Source organism: Artibeus jamaicensis, unplaced genomic scaffold (assembly GCF_021234435.1).
Source record: "Artibeus jamaicensis isolate MK-2021 breed Jamaican fruit bat unplaced genomic scaffold, CSHL_Jam_final contig_490, whole genome shotgun sequence".
NCBI lineage: Eukaryota > Metazoa > Chordata > Mammalia > Chiroptera > Phyllostomidae > Artibeus > Artibeus jamaicensis.
This window is the reverse complement of record NW_026521861.1, coordinates 351,674-375,487: the sequence shown is the minus strand read 5'-3', so window position 1 is coordinate 375,487 and position 23,814 is coordinate 351,674. Positions and strand designations below refer to the sequence as shown.

The following is a 23,814-nucleotide window of genomic DNA, read 5'->3' as shown; positions in this document are numbered from 1 at the left end:
AGCCACTTCCCTCTGACTGTCTTCTGCTCCCCTTTTCCACTGTTAACAACCGTGTGGTTATGCTGGGTCTACCCAGGTAATCTAAGATCATCTCCCTATCTTAAGGTCAGTTGATTAGCAAGTGACTAAATCTGTCACCTTAATTTCTCTTTCCTGTATAAGCTAACATTCATTCATAGGCTGTGGCATTAGGACATGGACTTTCTGGCAGCGGGGTTGAGGGGGCGGTTATTATTTTGCCTACTACATCTGTATGTAGCTTAATAGTGCAAAGTTCTGGCAGTTCTTGAGGTCCTTGTACTAGTCACTGCTTGCACTAAGAAAGACACTTTGCAGGATATTCCTTACTGTCTCTATGTATTGTTAAGATTCCATTTTATTATGAATAAACTTGTTTGAATCATTTTGCAAGTGAGGGAAAATTACACATGAGATGGCATGATGCTCACGTACATTGACATTCCCATTTACCAAATGTGAGTGTGCTTATTCTCTTTAAAACAAGTTGTCGCAGACAGACTGTATTTTGGTTTATTTCTTTTAATAATGTGAACATAAAACATGTATCTGTGTATTTATATAAAATGGTGTAGGAGATTTTTTAAAATAAAGTTATACCTTGTGATAGATTCAGGAAATGTCTACAATATGAGGAAAGAAAAGAACTCTTAAGCATTGGCATTTGTATTAATGGTCACCTCACGAAAAAGAAAAAATATGTATAATGTCATAATTTTTTAAAAATTAAAAATAATAAATTGCTTAATATAGAATACTTATACAAAAGGTCAAAAATATTTTGGTACGCCCTGGCTGGTGTGGCTCAGTGGATTGTGTGCCGACCCATAAACCTGGACTCACTGGTTCGATTCCCCTTCTACTCACGTGCCTGGGTTTTGGACCAGGTCTCCAGTAGGGGGTGCTCAAGAGGCAACCACACATTGATGTTTCTTTCTCCTTCCCTTCCTCTCTCTCTAAAAATAAATAAAATAAAATCTTTAAAAAATATTTTGGTATATGCAGTACTGATATTTTTTTCTATGAAAAATAGACACTCGTGTACTTTTATATTTTTCCTAGAAAAATGAAATCCTACATGTGACTAGTTAAAATGTTTTTTCAATAACTTTTTATTGCACAAAAGAAGAAAGAACAGTATAATGAACCTTCCAGTACCCATCACCTAGCCTTATCAACTATCAGTATGATGCCAGTTTTACAACTCTTTTAAAATCAAAAGTTCAAGTTCTTTTGCTTTTCAGAGTTGTGATGGTGTTTTTTCCTCACAACAGCTCTGGGAGGTAGGGGTGATTATCCTGTTGGATGGACAGGTAACATCAGAGATTATGTTACTGATGGTGATGGACCCAGGACTTTCACAGCCCCATGGGATCCACATATTTTATCTTGTAAGTCAGAAGTAAAGTTTGTTGGTAACCTGTTACTTCTCAACTGTATTATAGAAACCACATCGTTCTGCAGGAAAATGCACAGCACGCCACCAGGTTCATAGCTTTGGCGAATGTTGGAAATCCAGAAAAGAAAAAGGTAAAGGTTTGAATATTTAGGGGTAGGTTGATATTCATTGGCCACCTGGTGAATGTTTCTATTCCCCAGTTTAGCATTCAGATCTCTTCTCCCCAGCCAGTGCCTCAGCTCCTCAGCGACTCCTCTGTAAAGATGTGGTAGTAAAGGGTCAGGTTTTCTTGGGTTGTTTGTAGGAGATTTTAGAGAAGTGTTTGGAAAAATAGGCCTAGTGGAACAAAGACAAAATTTCAAATGAATGATATTTTTTCCCACATCCATGTGGTTGTCTCTGCAGGTACTCATGAGTTTGCCCTCAGAAAGTACTCTTACATTGCTGCTTTTAGCAACTTTATTTAGCGGGATAATAAAATCCTCCCAAGGATTCACTTAAGCCCTCCTTGGCTTTGAAACATCTTAGTGGTACCTGGAATCTGTCTTTGTACTGGAAAACAGTGCAGGTGAATGAAAGAGACTATTATCAGAAAAGTATATTATTTTTCTTACTTCACTGAGAACATCTCTGATTTCTGTAGAGCCCAAAGCAGGATATTATGGATCGAGACAGCTAGGATCAGAATAGTTAGTCAAGTGGGAAAATGGATAAAAAATCTGGAGGGTTTTTTTCATTGTAACATGCTATAAGCAATATACGTGCAAAAGATAAGCAAATACTTATTTTGTCTTCTCCATAGTATCTTAAGCTTTTAAGCCCAAATGCATTCTTAGCAAGTTTAGATTTCTGATTTTTTTTACTGCCTTTTAAAGACTGAGTATCACTCAGTGTTTTCAGTCTTGCTTTGCTTTGAGAGATGTGTTGGCCTCAACACTAAGCAACTCATACTTCAGTCAAAGAATATGCACCTTTTAAAATATGGGAAGCATTATTAAATTCACCTCAAAATATTGTTCCAGTATATACCCCCACCAGCAGTATATGTATGAGTTTGTTTTCTATTCACATTCTTGCTGGGTAGTGTAAAATTTTTGTTAAAGTGATAGATGAAGATGGTGTATCATTCTAAATTAGTTGCATTTCTGCGTTCAGTAGTGAGGTTTAGCATCTTCACATTTCATCTGAAGTTTTCAATTACTGCGAATTAGTCTGAGATTGTAGGTATTCATATGACTACTCACCTCTTTGCTACTTGTCCCTAAGAAAATTTACCAGTACAGACAGCAGAAATTGTCTAGTGTCAGAGGGAAATGCTAAGTTGTCCAACGTAGTTTTTATTAGAAAAAGGAATGGCAGTGCTGTGAATCTGTTGATGGAGTACACAAATATACAAGACCCAGAGACAGAAGCAGTTTGTCTTCAAAGCTTATGGACCAGTTCCTTCTGGGCTTTGTAGTGATGGCTGTTTTGTGGAAGGGTGGACACTTTGATTTGTTGCTTATTACTTGTCAGCCCTTGGTTAGCCCCTGCAGAGATCACTGAATTGGCATTTGATTTACTAGGAATTCTCTGAGCCAGTTGCTGCTCTTTTGATTTTACTTAGTTTCAGAAGCTTCTGTGAAATCTTTACAATAAAATAGATTGACTGCATTTGGATAAACAGTATTTCCATTAACGTTATGACATTGTTTTTCTCCAAAGTACCTTTATGCATTTAGTATTGTCCCCATGAAACTAATGGATGCAGCAGACCTGGTAAAACAGCCTCCGGATGTCACTGAAAACCCTTACAGAAAATCCGGGAAGGAAGCATCCATGGGAAAACAAGTTCCTGCCCCTGAGGTATGTTCTGATTGAGAGGTGGCATTTCTGGGCAGGATAGTTCCTTCCACGTGTTAGAGTTTAATCTGTGAGACAAGTTTAATTCCTAGAATCTAAATATTTCCCTGCCTTGGAAATCGTGGTGGTGTTTAGAAAGCCTTAAATTTTAAGTAAGCTCAGTATTTCGTTGTTATTGTTTTTAATTGTAGTTTGGACTTAACAGTTTCATAGTTTGTCTTTTTTTTTTTTTAATCTAAAGTCAATTCTCTACTTCTAGCTTTTCAGTCGAGGATCCAAGAACTGCTTGGTTGCAGTGTAATCTGTGATTTTACAGTGAGTGCTTGTAGGTAAACAGAATTCATTCTGAGGAAATTTCTGAATAGCAAACTTTCCTGAAATTAATTTTCTCCTCACTACAACAAGGAATGTCAAACGAGGGGCACATTAGTATGGTTTCTGAGGTGTTTTTCTTTATGAACAATCTTCTTATCTTTTAATTAAATCTCAATTAGAGTTTTTTGAGCTGTGAAGCATAGGACTGCATTGAGAGAGAAAGGGAAAGGAATTTGGATGAGTTGATATTGTTGTTTTAGGCAAAAATTGCTCTATAGACTTTCAGCCAAGATGGAGGCATAGGTGTCTCCTCGCACAACCAAAATAAGGACAACAAAAATTTAGAAACAAAGTAACAACCAGTACTAACAGAAAATTGAACTGTATGGAAGTCTGACAACCAAGGAGTTAAAGTAGCCACATTCATCCAGAACAGTAGGAGGGGCGGAATCTGGTGGCCTGGCTGAGAGGGGCCATGGCAAAAAAAAAGAAAAAGTAGTGCCTGGCGGACCCCAGGTTCGCAGGGAGCGCAGTGCAGCAGCAGGAGGACCCAGCGAGGATGTGGATTGTGGAGGGCCGCTGTGTACAGGGTGGCTTGCAGAACCGGGTGGTCCCACTTTTGCATGCAGATAAACCAGGCAAAACTGGGGAGCGAGACAGACCGAGCAACCCAGGGATTCAACCCAAGGAAATAAAGCCTCAGAACACCGATTAAAAACACCTGTGGGGGTTGAAGTGCCAGGAGAAACTCCCAGCCACACAGGAGAGTTTGTTGGACACACCCACAGGGTCCTAGAATGCACACAAGCTCACCCACCTGGGAATCAGCACCAGAAGGGCCCAGTTTGCTTGGGGGAAGTGGTGGAAGTGACTGAAATCTGGTAGCCATTGTTCCCTCTCAACCGCTCCCCTACCTACAGCATCACAACCCAGCAACTGGGTTGCCCCGCCCTAATGAGCACCCAAGGGTCCATCTCTCACTACCTAACAGGCACATCAAGACAAAAAAAAAAAATTGGCCCAAACAAAAGAACAAATCAAAGCTCTGGAACAAATACAACTAAGGGATGAAAAGACAGCCAAACCATCAGATTCATGGTTCATAGCACTAGTGATTAGGATGCTTACAGAATTGGTTGAATTTGGTCACAAATTTCATTTTAGATGAAAAAATGAAGGCTATACTAAGTGAAATAAAAGAAAATGCACAGGGAACCAATAGTGATGGGAAGGAAACTGGGACTCAATGGAGTGGACCAGAGGGAAGAAACAACCAAACAGAAAAGAATGAAGAAACAAGAATTCAAAAAAATGAGAGGCTTAGGAATCTCTAGGACATCTTTAAACGTTCCAACATCTGAATTATAGGGGTACCAGAAGGGGAGGAGAAAGAGCAACAAGTGGAACACTTACTTGAACAAATAATAAAGGAGAACTTCCCCAATCTGGCAAAGGAAACAGACTTCCAGGAAGTCCAGGAAGCTCAGAGAGTCCCAAAGAAGTTGGACCCAAGGAGAAATACACCAAGGCACATCATAATTACATTAGCCAAGATTAAAATGAAGGAGAGAATTCTAGAAGCAGCAAGAGATAAGAGAACAGTCACCTACAAAGGAGTTCCCATCAGACTGTCAGCTGATTTCTCAAGAGACCTTATAGGCAAGAAGGGGTTGGAAAGAAGTATGCAGAGTCATGAAAGGCAAGGACCTACATCCAAGATTGCTCTATCCAGCAAAGCTTTCATTTAGAATGGAAGGACAGATAAAATGCTTCTCAGATAAGGTCAAGTTCAAGGAGTTCACCATCACCTTATTATATGAAATGTTGAAGGGACTTATTTAAGAAAAAGAAGATAAAAAACATGTATAGTAAAATGACAGCAAACTCACAATTATTAACAACCACAGCTAAAAAACAAGCTGAGCAAACAACTAGAACAGGAATAGAACCACAGAAATGGAGATCACATAGAGAATTAGCAACAGGGGAGTGGGAGGAGCAGAGAGGGGAAAAAGGTACAGAGAATAAGGTAGGTAGAAAATAGAGAGAGGGAGGGTAAGAATAGTATGGAAAATGTAAAAACTAAAGAACTTAAAACACATGGACATGAACCAAAGGGAATGTGGATGGGAGGGGGTGTACAGGGTGGAGGGGAGTGAAGGGGGAGAAATGGGGCAACTGTAATAGCATAATAAAATATATTTTTTAAAAAAGAATTGCTCTATAATTTGGACTTTAACTTGCTTTTTCAAAGAGATGAGTTTGGTGGCTGTTTGGATAAGTGTTGAGAAATGTGACTGAGAATCCAGACATCTTTGCCAAAATAGGCATAAAGGGCTGAGAAAAAAGATAGACATTACATTGGCAGGAATGTTCCTTTGTATGTGAATGTTTTGTACTTGCCTAGAGGTTAGTTTAGTGACATGTACCCTTCTACCTTTGGCCTTTGCAGGAAGAGTCAGCCTGTCAATTTTTCTTTGATTTAAATGAAAGGCAGGGAAGGAAGCGTTCGTCCACGGGCAGAGATAGCAAGTCTTCCCCTCACCCAAAGCAGTCTCGCAAACCTCGTAAGTACCCCGGTTCCAGGGGTCTCCTATGTGAGCAACCGCTCTTACTTCGGGTTTTGTTTGGGAAGCAGCATCACGAAGAGCCTCTTGTGGCGGTGGGAATTGTGCAGCTAGTCATTAGGACCAGTAATAAAAATGAAATAATGCAAAGATGGCCTGATTTTGAGGCTGTCTGAGACTGTTCTATGAGAATTTATGGGCATAGCTCCTTTCGTGTCTGTAAAACGTGAGCTAAAGAGCCTACAAAAACTAATGTAGGTTCATAAAATAGTAGGATAACCAAAATGGTGGAAAAGACTTTAAGACTATTTCATTATCTACCCCCTCATTTCAAAGATGAAGGAGCGGACCTTGGGAAAACTTACTACCCAGTCACGTGGCTACCTAGTGGCAAAGCTGGGGCTAAGATTGGGGTTTCTGAGACCCAGTTCAATGTTCTTTCATTGCAACCTGTTGCCAGTTACACACTTCTTCAGTCAGTGTGTGGTTGTCACTTGTGGAACACCCGTGTGTGGAATAGTTACAAATTCAGGATTTTTCTAATGAAGGTTTAGTTTCATCGATAGTGGTGATGGGTTGGAGGCGTAGTGGGAGCACTGCAGGCCCACCCTACTGCGGCAGTGCTGTATTGGTGTACAGTCTTTGCAGGGCATGAGGGTCAGACGAGGGGGGTTATATGCTGGGGTGTTTGGGCCGTTATAACGTCTGGCTTTCTTCCATCTGAAGCTCAGCCTCCAGGGCCCTGCTGGTTTTGCCTTGCCAGCCCTGAAGTGGAAAAGCATTTGGTGGTCAACATTGGCACACACGTAAGTTACTTGCATGGATCTTCTATGGAGGAGGAGACACCCGTTTGTTTCCTGTGACTTTATCGAGTCAGTATACATATTGTAAAAATCTCCCACTGTAAGTGTACAATTCAGTGGTTCTCGGTGCGCTCACCAAGTTGTACACCCATCAGTTTCAGAACAGGCCTCTCACCCCTGTAAATTCCCACATGTCCTTTTACAGTTACTCCCCATTTCAGCCCCAGGCGACCACTGGTCTCTCTGTTTCCACAGGTGTACCTTGTCTGCACAGTTCATACACGTGGAATCGTAGAATAAGTGATCTTCGTGTCTGGCTTCTTTACGTAATATTCTTGAGGCTCATCCATGGAGCATCTATCAGTATTCCATTCATTTTTACTGTTAAATAATACTCCGTTATGTAGACATATACTACTTTTTGTCTGTATATTTCTCAGTAAGTGGACATTTGGCTTGTTTCCACTTTATGGCCATGAGGGATTACGTGGCCATGAACATTTGCATGTGTGTCTTTGTGTAGACGTTCGAATTCATTTCTTTTGAAGAGAAACCTAGGAGTGGAATTAAGTTTTAATCTTTTAAGAATCTGCCATGCTATTTTCCAAAGCGACTGTAGCACCCTGTATTCACACCAGCAGTGTATAAAAGGGTTCTTGTTTTTCCACCTTCTCACCATTCGTTATTGTCTGTCTTTTTTATTATGGCAATTTAGTGGTTTTGTAGTGCCAGTTTCACAAGGTTGCTCCCCGTCTTCCTCCATGTCTGATAAATAGGTGTGGATCTCCAACAGTGATGCTTTTAGATACTTTTTGAACTCTATATTTTTATTCCATACTACTAAAAAGCAAGAAATTCTCACTGTTGCCTAGTAGTAGAGGATATAGATTCCTAGTAACAGGAACCCCCATATGCACGTTCTGGTGTATCTGGGAACCAAGTGATAATTACAAGGTTGCTTGGTAAGCACTGAATCAGACTATGAGAACTGGGTGATCTTGAGGAGAATCTTACTTAGGCTGTGGACTCTGATGAAGTGTGTGTGTCCCACAGTGAAGTCATTCTATTCCAGATTTCCCCAGGTGCTCCTTGAGCAGACTTCAGTTTGGTATGGAATAATGCTAGTCTTTGACCTGCATTCCACTGGGATCCATAAAGACTTAGATCCCTTTTCATTCGCTTACAATGAAAAAAGTTTGGTTTTCAGGGTTACAGTTACACCCTGTAACTGTACGGCTAGAATTAGCTGTTTGCTGAGGCTCCCAAGGCGCATATTTCCAACCATTTTTCAGTGTGTGGTGCTTCGGCAGACAGATTCTTTAATCTGTTTTTCATTGATTTATTTTAATTTTGGTTTCTGAGTATGACCTTTTCCTCAATTTACCCTGACAATCTGAGGGTCCTTTATTGTGTATGGCCTTCTGTATATATACTGACCAACTAGAATCTCAGTTTTATCTCACACTTTAGGTCACATCCCTTTCCTGCCTTTGTTATTTGAGATTGAATAACCCCAGTCTTTTACAGTTAATTTTTATGTTATTATTGGCACACTAATATCTCTTGGGGGAGCGCTGATGGGCCGACACAGTTGGACCACAGAGCTTGTGGATGAACTCCTCAGTGAGAAGAGCAAACCTGAAAAGCTCTTGCTTTTGTAGGAATGCCCTTTGTTGATTGTCTCTTTTGGTCATTGTTTTCCTCTTTGAATTAGTTTATGCCATTCTTCTCTTCCTCACACATGGAATGGTAAAGCAGGCTTGAGACTGCCTTCTCTTTCAGATGCTTCATTAGGTTCAAAATGCCATGCAGGGTAAAAGAGGTGCTGCTTTAGGTCTCAGGGAGAAATGACCTTTCTCTTCCAGTCACCTTTCTGTCTCCCAGGTGTGAGCCTAGGGGATAATAGAGGAAACCTGTTTGTTTCTTATCTAGTCCTGGAGCTAGAGGGGCAGAGAGCATCCTAAGTTTTGATTGTGGCCCAGCCCAGCACCCCAAGTAGGAGGCCACACAAGGATTTTAGCACCTGCCCAGTAATTGGGTCTGCACTTCCCTACACTGTCCTTTGTCTGGGGGAAACCTGTTGGGAACCTCTGTGTGATCTTTGATGTCGGTCAGAGGACTTGGAGTTCCCTCTCTACATCCATTCCTCTTCATCTCCTTTCATTACTTTCCCCCTCTGGCTTTCCTCAAGGGACTCACATAGAACTGTCAATGGCCTGTGGTCACAAATGGGTAAAAGGAGAGGAAGGCTGCTAAGAGTCCTAAGTAACTTCTTCAGAGTCCATACATTTTACTATGGTGGGAGCATTCATTCAGGGCCTGTTCATACATTTGAGAGACAATTAGAGAGAATTTAAGTACAGAACAGATTAGGTGAGAGTTTGAAAGGGAAGAAGGGATTGCTAGTTAGTCTAGACCAGAAAGCTTCAGTTACCTTAATGCACATCATAAACACGGCTGTTGATGGCGGCGACCCTTTGACATAAAAGAAAAGTCTAGAAGACTTTTAAAGGCTTCTAGAGTAAGCTTTTAAAAGAAGCAATCAAAGATGGTTATTGTAAGAATTAGGAAAATGCTTTAGTGCTTATGAGTTTAGTCATCTGGAAAACTTTGCAGATGTGCTCAGTCCTTTCTGCCAAGCAGGGCAAGGGCACGCCTGCTTTCGTTTGTTCCACTCTCTGTGCTGTTTTTCAGTGTAAACAAAAAAGTCAATGACTCTTTCCTTCAGCCTCAACTTGGAACCCACCAGGCTAATAGTATACTTTGGGTTGTTCTTTTGGAAGCTCTGGTACCTTCATTGGCCCGCATTGGTATACATCAGCTTTTCTCTACTCAGCCTGTTTTTTCCTTCAAAGAATGTCTGATGGTAGAGCAGTCTTACATGTTTTGGTTTTGACAGAAATGTTTTTAGTTGCTATTTAGCTGCCACCATCCACTGTTGGAACCATAATTTTCTACCTTACTGGGTATACTTGAGCTTGAGGGTTCTCTTTCTTCTGTCCACCCCATTCGGTGGTATGTTTGCTTTCACTTTGTAGAGGTTAGTCAGCAGGTTGAGGCATAGGGACACTGTATGCCAATCATGCCACCTTAGGGTTTTTTTGTTAGTTGGGGATGTATTTGGGGTTAGATTGGATGTTATTGTAGGGAGAGTGGTCATTTCGAAATCAGAAGTGGTATCTTTCGGTGGCTGACGTGATAGTAACTGAAGAATTGTTTTCAAGTTCAGAGCCTGTGTGTTGTCCTGGTCCCTTTCAGCTCTGGCGCTTGAAGCCAAAAGGCTATTTTTGTGGTGCTCGTTTGCTCCCAAATCATTTGATGCTCACAGAGAAATTTGTTGCATCTAATCTCATTCTTCAGTAAGTACTTGAGAACATTGTTGTGGTGATCTTTAAATCAGATTTTTAAAAGTTGGAGAATTTCTATCAATAGGCTCTTGAGCTCTTTTCCACTCCCCCTCTTCCTAGCCTGTTCTTTGTATAAGCTTCTCTCCTTGAAGGATCATACATGCAGTATTGATGTTTTGCTGCTGTGTGCTCCATCTTCAGTGCTACCTTGCCCTGGCCAAAGGAGGCCTGTCTGACGACCATGTCCTCATCCTGCCCATTGGACACTACCAGTCAGTGGTGGACCTTTCAGCAGAGGTGGTGGAAGAGGTGGAGAAATACAAAGCTACACTGAGGAGGTTCTTTAAGAGCCGAGGGAAACGGTGTATTCTATTTGAGAGAAATTATAAGAGCCATCACCTCCAGCTCCAGGTAGGTGGTCTCTGCCCAAGAACTTGGAAAGGGCCCTAGGGGGGCCTAGATATTGATAAATATTTAAATAATGTTAATTTCAGTAGTTAATTTGATTAATATTTAATTGATTCAATAAAAAACTAAATATTTCATTTTTAAAACATTTTATTGTTCAGTTATAGTTGTCTGCACTTACCCCCCCACCACTCTCCAAAAAAATAAATATTTTATATTTTAACATGAATTTCCACATTAGTATTTAAATAATATTCATTTAAAAGGTTAGAGTCTAGTGGTAACTCCAGAGATTTTACAGGAACATGCATTGTCAGTATACGTGAACTGCGCATACAGTAAGAGCCTTGTTTTAGAAAAGGAATGGGTAGTCGAAAGGGTTCCAAGAGAGATTTAGGCCTTGATAGGTAGAGATTGGAAGAGATTGGGTATTCTGTGTGAAGCCCAGCGTCAGTGAATGGGGCTAGCAGCTCAGCTATTTGGAGATTGTTATGGTTAATTTGGTGTAACTGTGGTGGGGTTTTTTTTGGCACATTTGTTAAGTTTTCAAATGGGCCCGACTCTGCCACAGACATTATACAGGAGTCAGCAAAGGCTTGATGACAAAGAGACCGCTCTCTGGCCTTTCTGGGGTGTGGAAGTTGGCTCCCACATGTGGCAGGCTGTCTCATAAGTTTAAGTCCTTACAGACAGGCTGGTGGGGCCTGTCCGGCCTGAGGAGAGTCTCTGCTGAGGGGTATTTCTCCACCCCTGTGATGGATTTGCTTCTTCTCAAGAACTATGGGAGGCAGGACCTCTCTGGGAGGTGCATGAGGAATTTCTCTCGTCTCCCCCACCCCCACCCCAGGTCATTCCGGTGCCACTCAGCCGCTGTGCCACTGATGACATTAAAGATGCCTTCATTACCCAGGCACAGGAGCAACAGATAGAACTTCTGGAAATCCCAGAGCACTCTGACATCAAGCAGGTAAAACAGGAGGGCAAGGGGATGTTGAGGGAGAAGTGAAAACCTGGTTTCTGACCCGTGAGCCTGAGGTACTGTCAAGACATTCCCAAAATGTTGAATAGAGAGGTAACAGTTCAGAACAAGAGCTTGGAGTATTGATTAGACTGGAGACAAAGATGGTGTTATATCAGTGCCTCAGTGCTCTCCAGGGAAGTGCAAGAAATTAGACACTTCCTGAGGCAGGAACTTAGAAGGACGGGTGCCACTGGGAGGACCTTTGTAGCACCTGCCAGTTTGGCTCCTTAAACTCTAGTTCCCCTGAGTGGCTTGGGGCCTACAGCTGCTTACGTTCTCTGTGCTTCTAGACTGAATTCTTTGCCAAATTGAAGCTTTTAAGAGATGAGCTAGGATTTTAGGTTTTTAAAGCACTTATTGTGTGTCCTCATGTAGCTCTGTTTACTTTAGATCGCACAGCCAGGAGCAGCATATTTTTATGTTGAACTTGACACAGGAGAGAAGCTTTTCCACAGAATTAAAAAGAATTTTCCTTTGCAGTTTGGAAGGTTTGTATAGTTTTCTTATTTTGTTTTTATTAATTATTATTACTTATCTTCACCCAAGGACATGATTATTGATTTTAGAGAGGCGGGAAAGGAGGGAGAGGGGAAAGAAACGAAATTGTAGGAGAGAAACATTGATCGGTTGCCTCTGGTACGTGCCCACCCTGACAGGGGACCAAACCCACAACCTGGGCATGTGCCCTGACCTGGAATCCAGCCTGCGACCTTTCGATTTACAGGATGCTGCTCCAACCAACTGAGTCACACTGGCCATGGTGTAGTTTTCTTATTTTAAATATATTTTTAGTAGGCTGTCTCTGAACAAAATAGTGGACTGAATGGACAATTTTTATATTAAAAATTAATATAAAGTAGTGGCAGTTAAAAGCTAGCTGGTATATGTATCAGTATGTAGCTTTTGTTTTTGTTTCTCTTTTTATTTTTTGATACTGAGCCTGTGCTGTTGTGCCCATGTACCCCTGAATTCCCTAAAAGTAGAGGCAGAAAGTCAGAGTGGATTGTGGTACTAGATGCCTGACTCTGCCCCAGAGAAGCAACAGTCTTAGGGCAAGTCAGATATTTACATATATGACAGTAATGTGAAAAGTACCTTAACAGAATTTTGAGGAAGAGTGTATTTTGGAAATGCAGAGAAGGAAGAGCCCGTGTCGGATAGGTGAAAGGCTTCAGGTTGAGCCCAAGAGAGAGTCAGAGGACAAACATTGGACTGTCCGAGTTGTATCCTTGAGAATGGAGGGCTGCCCTTAAATACGCAGATGTTCTGTGTCTGGCACTGTGCCAAGAACTTTATATGCATTGCCTCATCCAATCCTTCAGCTCTGTAAGGTAGGCACTGTCATCTCAATTTACCAGTATGGAAAATGAGGCTTTAGAACAGTACCCAGCGGAACTTTCCCCGGTGATGGAAATGCTCTATAAATCTGCACTGTCCTGTGCAGTAATCACTAGCCACAAGAGGCCATTAAGCACTTGAAATGTGGCTAATGTGAGTGAGAAACTGAATTTTTAATTTAAATTAATGTGGGTTAAAATGTAAACATCTGTATATGAGTACTGGCTCCTAGAGCATGGCTTGAGAACAGTTAGGTAGTTTGTCCATGGTCACACAGCAGTAGGTTCAAATCCAGGACTGTCTGTACTGTCCTAAAGTTTTAGATGAGTATTCATTTCTTCTCCTATCAGGCAGAACATAACAGCAGCACCATACAGGGGGTGGTATGAACTAGGCAAAGACTGAAGACAGGAATTTGCTGACCAGAAGAGATTGAGTATTGAGGGAAATTAAAAATCTAGAGAAAGGACTTCCACCAAGATGGAGGTATAGGCGGAAACATTGTGCCTTCTCGCACAACCAAGTTTAAAAACAACAAAGTTTTAGCAACAAAAACGCAGCCAAACCACAGAAAATTGAACTACACAGAAGTCTGACAACAATGAACCGTTCAGCCAGACCAGTAAGAGAGGGGGAGCCAGCAGTGGAGCAGGGTCGGGCAGGAAGGATTCCCCGGACCAGGCGAGCAGGCGAGCAGGTTCCCAGGCGTGGGGTAACAACGGACAGATTCAGTGAAGGCGCAAGGTGGCAGGCTGACCGCAGTCACACATCCGTGTGCAGATAAATCAGCGAAGGAGCGAACAGTGAGACAGACTGCGCAGGCCCCAGCAACGGGAAGCAGCAGAGGGGACTGATATTGCTCCCTCTCTGACCCCGCCCCCACATACAGCATCACAACCCAGCGACCTGGGTGGCCCTGCCCTGGTGAACACTTAAGGCTCCCCTCATACGTAACAGGCACGAACAGAGCAAAACATGGCTCAAAAAGAGCTCAAAGCCCCAGAGCCGATAATTTTAAGCGACCAAGAAATAGCCAACCTATCAGATGCACAGTTCAAAACACTGGTGATCAGGATGCTCACAGAACTGGTTGATTTTAGTCACATATTGGAACAAATGAAGGCTAAACTAATCGAAATGAAGGGAAATGCACAGGAAACCAATAGTGATGGAAAGGAAACTGGGAATCAAATCAAGGGAGCGGACCAGAAGGAAGGAAAAAATGACCAAACAGAAAAATATGAAGAAACAAGAATTCAAAAAAATGGGAGGCTTAGGAACCTCCAGGACATCTTTAAATGTTCCAACATCCGAATTATAGGGGTACCAGAAGGGGAAGAAAAAGAGCAAGTGGGAAACTTATTTGAACATATAATAAAGGAGAACTTCCCCAATCTGGCAAAGGCAATAGACTTCCAGGAAATCCAGGAAGCTCAGAGAGTCCCAAAGAACTTGGACCCAAGAAGGAACACACCAAGGCACATCATCATTACATTAGCCAAGATTAAAATGAAGGAGAGAATCCTAGAAGCAGCAAGAGATAAGGGGACAGTCACCTACAAAGGAGTTCCCATCAGACTGTCAGCGGATTTCTCAAAAGAGACCTTACAGGCAAGAAGAGGCTGGAAAGAAGTATTCCAAGTCATGAAATCCAAAGACCTACATTTAAGATTACTCTATCCAGCAAAGCTTTTATTTAGAATGGAAGGGCAGATAAAGTGCTTCTCAGATAAGATCAAATTAAAGGAGTTCATCACCACCGAGCCCTTATTATGTGAAATGTTGAAGGGACTTACCAAAGAAAAAGAAGATAAAAAAGGACAGCAAACTCACAGTTATTAAGAACCACACCTAAAAAACAAACTAAAAGGACAGCTAGATCAGGAGCGGAACCATAGAAATGGAGATCACATGGAAGGTTAGCAACAGGGGAGTGGGTTGAGGAGAAGGGGAAGAAGGTACAGAAAATAAGTAGCATAGATGGTAGGTAGAAAATAGATAGGGGGGAGGGCAAGAATAGTAGGGGAAATATAGAATCTAAAGAACTTGAGACATGTCATAAACTAAAGGGAATGGTGGGGGAGGGGTGTGCAGGGTGGAGGGGAATGAAGGGGGAATAGAACAACTGTAATGGCATAATCAAAATATATTTTAAAAAATAAAATAAAAACTAAAAACAAAATCTGGAGAGAGATTATCTGATGCTGGTATCTGTGATTTGCAGCTGTTTTTTCACCCTAGTTAGAACTGAGCTTTGAGTCAACCTTGAGCCCTTTTCTTGGTCTAATTTGGAAAGCCTCCAAGAGATTGCCACCATTGGATAAGTCCAGTAGATGTAGTTGTCTACATTTTCAGAAAGATAATTGACAAGTGAACAACTGTATTGAGAGCTTCAAACATTTGACATTATCTTTGCTATTGCCTCAGCAACGGATGCACCTTTGGACACTGATGATAGGCACATGGTGACAGATACACACAGGCACATGCCTGCCAGAGAGATTCTCTGATACTATGCTCATGATGGCTGAGTGTTTTTTTAAAATGTGCTAACTTACAGTTATAGAGCATTTTATAGTTAACAAAATACACGAAAAGACTTTTTCCCTCCCTGCTGTACTGTACAAGAAAGGTAGTTCTGTCTTCATTTTATAGGCAAAGAAGTACGTTCAAGCCTTGCCCAGGCAGCTAGAAATTACACTCAGGTCCTATGACTTTGGAAAACTCATGTGATTTGTTTTCAACTCTTCTATTCATTGTAGCTTTAAAGTGGGAAATGATCCACACAGGTGCGCAAACAGTTACATCTAATATAGCAAAATAAGTAAAAATTAATATAAAATAGTGGCAATTAAAAGCTAGCTGGTATATGTATCAGTATGTAGCTTTTTGTTTTTGTTTCTCTTTTCATTTCTTGATACTGAGCCTGTGCTGTTGTGCCCATGTGCCCTGAATTCCCTAAATGTAGAGGCAGAAAGTCAGAGTGGACTGTGGTACTAGATGCCTGACTCTGCCCCATGCCCTTAGCCGACTCATGGTCTAATTGGGGTGACAGAACTGGAGTTAAGGCAGGATGTCATCACAGCTAGTTGGTGCTTTGTGTTATCTGCATATCACACAAAACTGTTCTTTTGTATTTCATAAGCAAGACTCAGGTGTTCAAGTTGTAGACAGCAAGTAGCAGAGCTAGGAATGGAATCATCTTCAATTTTTCTGGCCCAGGGGCCTGTCCTCATTCTCCTGTGCCATGTTGCTTCTCTAAGTACCAATAAATGTAGTTTCAGGTTGTTCAGAGAAGTAAATGGGACGTAGGGGGTTAAGAAGAGGTAGGCCCTGACTGTCAGGTGTGGCTCAATGGTTTGGGTGTCACCCCACAAACCAAAAGGGTTTGTAGGCTATGTCCCTGGTTGGAGGCATGAAGCAGCAACCATTTGATGTTTTTCTCACATGTTGATGTTTCTCTTTTTCCTTCCCCTCTCTCTAAAAATAAATAAATAAGATCTTAAAAAAAATAAAAAACAGAGGTAGGATCTCAGCTGGTCACTTAAAATGGGTATGATCTTGATAGAAGGGCAGAGATGGCCCTTGGGGAAGAGAAGATGGTATGAGCAGAGTCAGAGGAAATTGCATGCCTTCTTCGGGTGGTGTTGAGAGCCCTCTGTCTGGGGAGGACAGGCGACAGGGTGGTTTCAGACGGATGCTGTCCTTGTTGACTTCTCCATGTTTTCCCTGCAGGGAGGTCCTGGCGAGTGAAGCCATCCTCAATATTCCTGACAGGTCCGACTGGAGGCAGTGCCAGACCAGTAAGGAGGAGGAGGAGACCCTGGCTCGCCGCTTCCGGAAAGACTTTGAGCCCTTTGACTTCACTGTGGATGAGTGAAGTTTTCTGAAGAAATTACAGTCTCCTGCGGGGACTGTTTCCCTGCCTCTTTTTGGTACATTCCCATGGAACCTGTCTGCACCAAGAGGCCTAAAATGGAATATTTTTCAGAAAAAGTCACATTCTAGGATGAAAATCCTGTTAAAAGCATGTTTGTTACCCAGCTCCAAGTATCACTTTTGTTTATCAACATTTTCGAAAACATTTAAATTATCAAATAAAATCTACATGCTTTTCCATGGTTGGGAGGTGCCTTATGTTTATGTTACCTATAACCATTGAAATGGAGCAGAGCAGAGAGTGAGTGTGTGTGTGAGGAGGAACCAGGGCTTTAGGCCCAGCTGTTATCCAAGTATCTCACAGGTGCCCTCCCCCAAGCAACCTAGGATGGAGAAGGGACCCAGGACATTTGCCATTTTTATAGCATTCAACTTACTGATATGAAAAAGCTCATTCAGTCTTTCAGCAAATATTTAACTCCTATGTGCCAGGGCTTTTTTTCAGGCTCCAGGAGTATAGCTATGTCCCAACATGGTCTCTGTCATCTCAGTTTACAGTCTAATTGGGAAGAAAAGGGGCAGATTTAAGAGATTTCTGCTTTTGATATGTTGAGTTTTAGTGTGCTGTTGGATTGTTAAACTCATGGAGATCTGGATTGGTGATATGGTTTAGGGGGTCATCAGGGTATTGGCCACAGGTGAAATTGTGAGAATGAATGAAAATAGGGTGAATACAGTCCTAAGCTGAAGATGACTACCTTGGAAACAGAGTGATCATACACGTATGTGGAGAAGAAGCAGAGAGAGACATCACAGGAGAATGCTATATCTTGGAAGCCAAAAGAAAAATAATTGCTCCTATATATTGGGCACTTGTGGCCCAGACACTATTTCACTTAAACCTCACAAAATATCTATGAGGTAGGTATTATTACCTCCATTTTATATATGAAAAAACAGACTGGAAAACTTAAAGATTAGGGAGCGTGGGGTGGACAGGCCCAAATTAAAAAAACAAACAAACTATGCGATGTTCATTTGAATAGGGAACTATGGGAAACAGCCAGGTTCCTGCAAAGATGGCCACTTAGGATCCTTAGGTCCTCAACATTGTCTCTCTTGGCTCTTCCAAGAGAGAATTAGATTTCGTTCCCGTCTGTGGAGGTCAGACATTCCAGCACTAGCTATGCTGTACACCTAGCAAGTGAGGGCTTCTTCGTACTATTAGTACAATCTGCGTTCCAGTCATCACTACAGTCTGCCCAGCTCTGAGGGATGTGTTCTTGGAGGTTCCATTTTACAATCACTTCCAAGTCTGATACTCCAGTTCCATGGCTATAAAGCAAGTACGGGAAACCAGAATTTCCAATACCATACACGTTACCAATATAATCTATAACATGACTTTTTATTGTTCGTGCTTAACAATCTGATTGCACTATTCAAGGAGGTGACAAGACATTTGCTCTGCCAAGAGCAGGTACAGTGCTTTCAAAGCAGCCAGAGACATTGCTGTGGTGCAGATGCTAACGACTTTTAAATGGCTTACATGTTATACTTGAGGTGGCACAAAGTGTTAGTAGGAATTCCAAGTACTGACTTTGCAAGCTGAGCTGGTTCTCTCAAAGGAGAATCCAATAAATCTGCTTAATGGGACTGACACATTTCTTAAGAGAATTTGATTCCGTGATGCTTGAGAAGATCCCCCAATTCTGATGAAACTGTATGACTGACTCAAAGGGAAACCAGGTGAGCTGGTTCCCCTGTGCTAGGCAATCTGCCACTGGAAGTACTTTTTTTTTAAAAGATTTTATTTATTTTCAGAGAGGGGAAGAGAGGGAGAGAGAGAGAAACATCAATGTGCAAGAGAAACTTCAGTTGGTTGTCTGTATTACTTGGTTGCCTCTGGCAAATTCCAAACCTGAGCCCCAACCCCGCCTCCCCAAAACCAGGAATGTGCCCTGAGGGAATCGTACTTAGAGCAGGCCTGGCCAGCACTCAATCCACTGAGCCACATCAGCCAGGGATGGAAGCACTTCCTGATGTATCAACAGTATTCCCCAAGCTTGCCTCTGCAGCCCTGCATCACTCATGAGACAATTCCCATAATGAGGAAACCCGTAACTGAGTTTCCTCATTGCCAGTGCGATGAGGTAGGAAACTAGCTTTCCTGCCACGCCGGCAAACCTATAACTCGACCAGTTGTCAGCAAACTCTGAAAGTTTGGGGGGAAAGCTCCTGAAGTCAGGGGGAACATTACTCACTCTAGAACAGCATCACATCCTTGAGTCCTTTGGGAAAATAGGGGATGTCCTGAAACAGGTGTATAGGAAGTGAAGCAAAAGAAGAGCTGAGCCTGACTCGTCCATGGAAGATGATCACTTAAGAGGAAAAGAGTGAACTATGAAGGCCAATTAATGCATCAGTGGGCCTGTTAGCGCAGGATTCTTTCTAATTCTTCACATTCTGCAATATTTAAATCACTGATGGCCTCTGCCAGTGCCAGCTCAGTGGGTGGTAGGGTTGGCGCATAGATGGTAGAGGTCTGGAGGTGAGGTGGAGCTAGGGGTGGAGAAGATGTGAAGCTTAGAGAAGACCAATACGGGACAGACTGGTTTGGAAAGTGATCTGGAGAGAATGTACGGGCTGGAGAGATCTTACATTTTTGAAGGCTGGAAAAAACAAGTAGGTTCTCAGCTAGAAAAATGCCTACGGTACTTATCGTATTGAAAGCGCCCTCCTTCCTCCACCTTCCCGACCACTGGGCTGCCGGGGCGCCCCCAGGGAAAACATGGGGCGTGGCTTTTCCAAGGACAGTCACAGGAAGTGACGCATCCATATCGCGAGAAGAAAGACGCGCGAGCCTCGACTGCCCGGAACCGGCCTTGGAACGGTGGTGGAGCTGCGGAACGCTTGCCCTCCCGCCCCATGGAGCGGCCCCCGGGGCTGCGGCCGGGCGCGGGCGGGCCCTGGGAAATGCGCGAGCGTCTGGGTACCGGCGGCTTCGGAAACGTCTGCCTGTACCAGCATCGGGTGAGGCGGAGTGCGAGAGGTTGCAGCAGCGGGTGTTTGTCGGAGCGTCAGTGGAGTACAGTTACTGTCAATCTGTGAAACACAGTCGCTGAGACCGTGGGCAGTATTGTGGGCCAGTGAGCCTCTGTGTATGCGCCTGTGTGTATGTGTGTGTGTGAGAGAACGAGAGAGATCCTGGCAGTTGTCCTAGGTCAGTGTGTGTGAGATGAGTTATTCAGAACTAACAGTATGAGTGTCAAGATGTGACTAAGTGTTCACCGAGTGTGACAGAGCATATATGACCCAGTGAATGTAGAGTGTCAAGGGTGTGTGACGCAGGTGCACATCAGTGTGTATTGTGAGTACGAGTGGATGAGAAAATGGGGCTGAAGGGGGCTTCCTGTTGGAATTTGTGTATACTTGTGTATGCCTGGAGGCCACGTGATTCCAGTGGGGCTGGAGTAGTGGTGGATCTGCTGCTGAGCTTTTGGAAACGTTGGAGAGGCTTTGGGATTGGGAATGGGTTCCAGGTAGGAAACAGTATGAAGATCCGCTGTTGAAAATGATCATGGCTTCATAAGGGAAGAAGATAGATGGTGTGTGTGGTGGTTGGGGGGGGGCGGGGCGGGGGTGAGATGCTCTAGTCCTGGAAGACAGCTAACATCTGACTCAGGAATTTTGTGTTGATTTAATTAAAAATGCTTAAACAGTGTAGTGGCAGTTAGTAATGTTTGAGCTATGTATGCACTCCTTGATATAAAAGCTATGAACCCTTTCCCCAGAAAAATGTAGAGGCACATTCATGCAATGTAATGCATTGCCTATTTGAGGAAATTCATGCTTTCCTGAAGGACATTCACAGACCTTTTTAGATATATGGACTCTGGACCAATAACCCCTGCAGTATAGCCTTTGTTTTGGTGTCTATAAAATGGTTATAATAATGTATATGAGTCTGTTTGACAATTAAATAAGATAATGTGTGTACTAAGTACAGTACCTGAGCCCAGGGGTGTTGAACCTGTGGCCTGCAGGCCACATGTGACTCAGGATGGCTATGAATGAAGCCCAACAGAAAATCGTAAATTAACTTAAAACATGATGAGATTTCTTTTGTGATTATGTGTCACAATGTATTTAATGTGTGTCCCAAGACTACTCTTCTTCCACTGTGGCCCAGAGATGCCAAAAGGTTGGGTACCCCTGGTCCAACCTTGTAAGATCCAACCAGGACCTGGTCCTGGCCCATGGTAAGCCCTCGGATGTTAGCTCCTGCTGTTGCTCTGTTGTTGGTATTATCATCATCATTAATTGATTTTTGAAAAGGAAATGCCAAGATAAAAGTGGAGTTCTTGTAAGTTTTTTTTTTGTGTGTGTGAAAGACAAATCTGAGTGGTAAATATATGGGACAAGGTGAGCAGTTAAGATAGTACTAAAATGCTTGCAATTGGCCTGTGAATCAAGAAGTGAATTCAAGAGGACAAATCATGATTTGCTGTCTTAAGATATACAGGTGTGGGTAGAGAGCCCATAATATATGGTAGGAGGTAGGGGAGATGGGAGCGTCCCTGGAATAGGCATGTTTGTGTGGCAGTTAACAATGACTAACATTACTGATAGAACTGAAAACATTTGTGAGGTAGATTTTCAGATAGAGCATATGGGGGAATCTTAAGACAGAGGGAGAATGGAAGGTGAGGACTGAGGCATTAAGTTCTTTGACTGCCAGACAATAGTAAATTTAGTAATTCTCACCATCAGGGAGGACAGAAAGTCTCTCTAAAGAGAGAAGAGGGGGAGCCGGGTACTTCTGGTGGATGTTGCCCATGCCTTTTTATCTAAGCCTGACCGCCAGCCTGATCATAAGAACAAAGAGTATGCATGCTGGCATGCTTTTGTGACTGCTTTTCTTGGTCCTTGGCTGGGGATGGATGAATGTATCACTTTAAAAAAATTTTAGTAACATATGTGTGTGTGTATGTGTGTGTATGTGTGTGTATGTGTGTGTGTGTATAAAATTTACCATTTTAACCATTTTGAGTGTACAGTTCAATGGCATTAAGTCTATTCACATTGTCGTGCAACCATCACCATTATTCATTTCCAGAACATTTTCATCTTCTGAAACTGAAACTCTACACCCATTAAACAGTAACTCCTCATTTCCTCTTCCTGGGAGCCCCTGTCAACCACCATTCTACTTTCTGTCTCTATTAAATTGTTACTTTTTAAATGGGAGAGGTTTGGGTTCTCTAGAATCTTAGAACTCTTTCAGGAGCTTTTCAAATATCCAGAGTGGACTTCCCCAAGACTGGGACATTTTGACAGCTGGACCCATACTCAGAAGAGAAGAAATACCCCATCATAAGACTTGGAAAGAGCATCCTAACTCTTCCAAGCCTGACTTGTATTTGCATATACAGCCTTCAAGAGCCTTGTGTTTTAGTGGAAGGCACGTCCCAATATTTCATCTACACTTCTTAAGTCATAATGAGGAAGAGAAAAGGACATGAGGTGGTTTATTTAGCTGAATACTGTGCCCAAGTCAATGAAAACAGTGTTTTCTGTAGTCCAGGAGATTTCAAGTCTAGTGGAAGAGGTAGACACAGAAGCACTTAAAAAAAAAGATTTTATTTATTTATTTTTAGAGAGAGAGGAAGGGAGGGAGAAAGAAAGGGAGAGAAACATCACTGTGTGGTTGCCTCTTACACACCCTCAACCTATTAATGATTGTATTTCTAAAGTAATGTGGAAGCATGGCAAAATAACCAAAGAACCCTTTCTAGAGGATAGGGTAACACTTCTCAAAGTGTGTTTGGAAAAACTAATCCAGTGAAACATTTTTTGAAAAGGATAACTATGGTCAAATACATTGGGTAAATCCTGCATATCTAACATTCTTTCATTTGAAGAGTCATAACCCACAGTAGCATATTAAAAGCTCTGAGAACTCCTGTAGTAAAGAAAGTAATTGAACTTGGTATTTTTTTTTATTGTGGTAAAATATACATAACATTTACCATTTTAACTATTTTTTAAGGTTTTATATATTTATTTATTTTTAGAGCGAGGGAAGGGGGAGAGGAAGAGAGGGAGAGAAACGTTGATCAGTTGCCTCTCATATGTGCCCTGACCATGGACCAAATCCACAAGCTAGGCATGTTCCTTGACAGGAAATTGAATTGACAACCTTTTGCTTTGTAGATGATGCCCAACCAATTGAGCCACGCTGGTCAGGGCCATTTTAAACATTTTTAAGTGTACAGTTCTGTGGCATTAAGTGCATTTACATTGTTGTCCACGCATCACTGGCCATCTCTAGAATATCCCTTTTTTTAAATCCTCACCTGAGGATATTGTTATTGATTTTTAGAGAGAGAGAGAGAAACATTGATCTGTTGCCTCCAGTACATGCTCTGATTAGGGATCGAACCAGTGATGTAGGTATGTACCCTCACTGGGAATTGAACACACAACCTTTTGGTGTATGGGACGATGTTCCAACCAATTGAGCCACCTTCCAGGGCTATTCCCATTTTTTAAACACAGAACTTAACTTTTTTTTTTTTTTGCTGGACATCTACAAACTTCCCACAGAACATTCTTTGCGAAAAGGTAGAGTGAGGAAGGCCTTTAAGAGTAGGTGAAATAGAAACTGAGGAGCTGAAGGATCAGACAGAATGGGATCTTGTTGACATAGCTTCCTGCCCCATCACATGAGAAGTTGGGTTTGATGTTCATGGATGTACCAGATTATTTCCATGGAGGTAAAAGCTTACTTGGGACCTAACTAAAATGATGTACCTGCTTTAAAACAAAAGAAAGGTTGAAAGGGGTGAGGACTCTGCTTAGACTAGATTGTAGT

General features: G+C 42.2%; 2 protein-coding genes and 1 non-coding gene across 4 annotated transcripts in view; all 3 read left to right on the top strand.

The window, feature by feature from the left end:
• The window catches only part of CWF19L1 (CWF19 like cell cycle control factor 1), a 29,707-nt gene extending 12,532 nt beyond the window's left edge, over window positions 1–17,175 (top strand). Inside the window, exons 7-14 of the mRNA XM_037166338.2 lie at window positions 1,464–1,548; window positions 3,122–3,262; window positions 6,027–6,141; window positions 6,868–6,947; window positions 10,493–10,702; window positions 11,547–11,666; window positions 12,111–12,208; window positions 16,794–17,175. Coding sequence (XP_037022233.2) covers window positions 1,464–1,548; window positions 3,122–3,262; window positions 6,027–6,141; window positions 6,868–6,947; window positions 10,493–10,702; window positions 11,547–11,666; window positions 12,111–12,208; window positions 16,794–16,938 — 994 coding nt within the window. The 3' untranslated portion in view covers window positions 16,939–17,175. The remainder of the gene's footprint in view (window positions 1–1,463; window positions 1,549–3,121; window positions 3,263–6,026; window positions 6,142–6,867; window positions 6,948–10,492; window positions 10,703–11,546; window positions 11,667–12,110; window positions 12,209–16,793) is intronic.
• On the top strand, window positions 11,207–11,355 carry LOC119064561 (small nucleolar RNA SNORA12). The gene has a single exon (XR_005085429.1). It is a non-coding gene; the product is annotated as a small nucleolar RNA SNORA12 (small nucleolar RNA).
• Window positions 17,176–19,798: 2,623 nt separating the features above from the next.
• The window catches only part of CHUK (component of inhibitor of nuclear factor kappa B kinase complex), a 60,166-nt gene continuing 56,150 nt past the window's right edge, over window positions 19,799–23,814 (top strand). For both annotated transcript variants that reach the window (XM_053668548.1, XM_053668547.1), the window contains exon 1: window positions 19,799–19,970. In XM_053668548.1, the coding sequence (XP_053524523.1) occupies window positions 19,866–19,970 (105 nt within the window). In that variant the 5' untranslated portion in view covers window positions 19,799–19,865. The remainder of the gene's footprint in view (window positions 19,971–23,814) is intronic.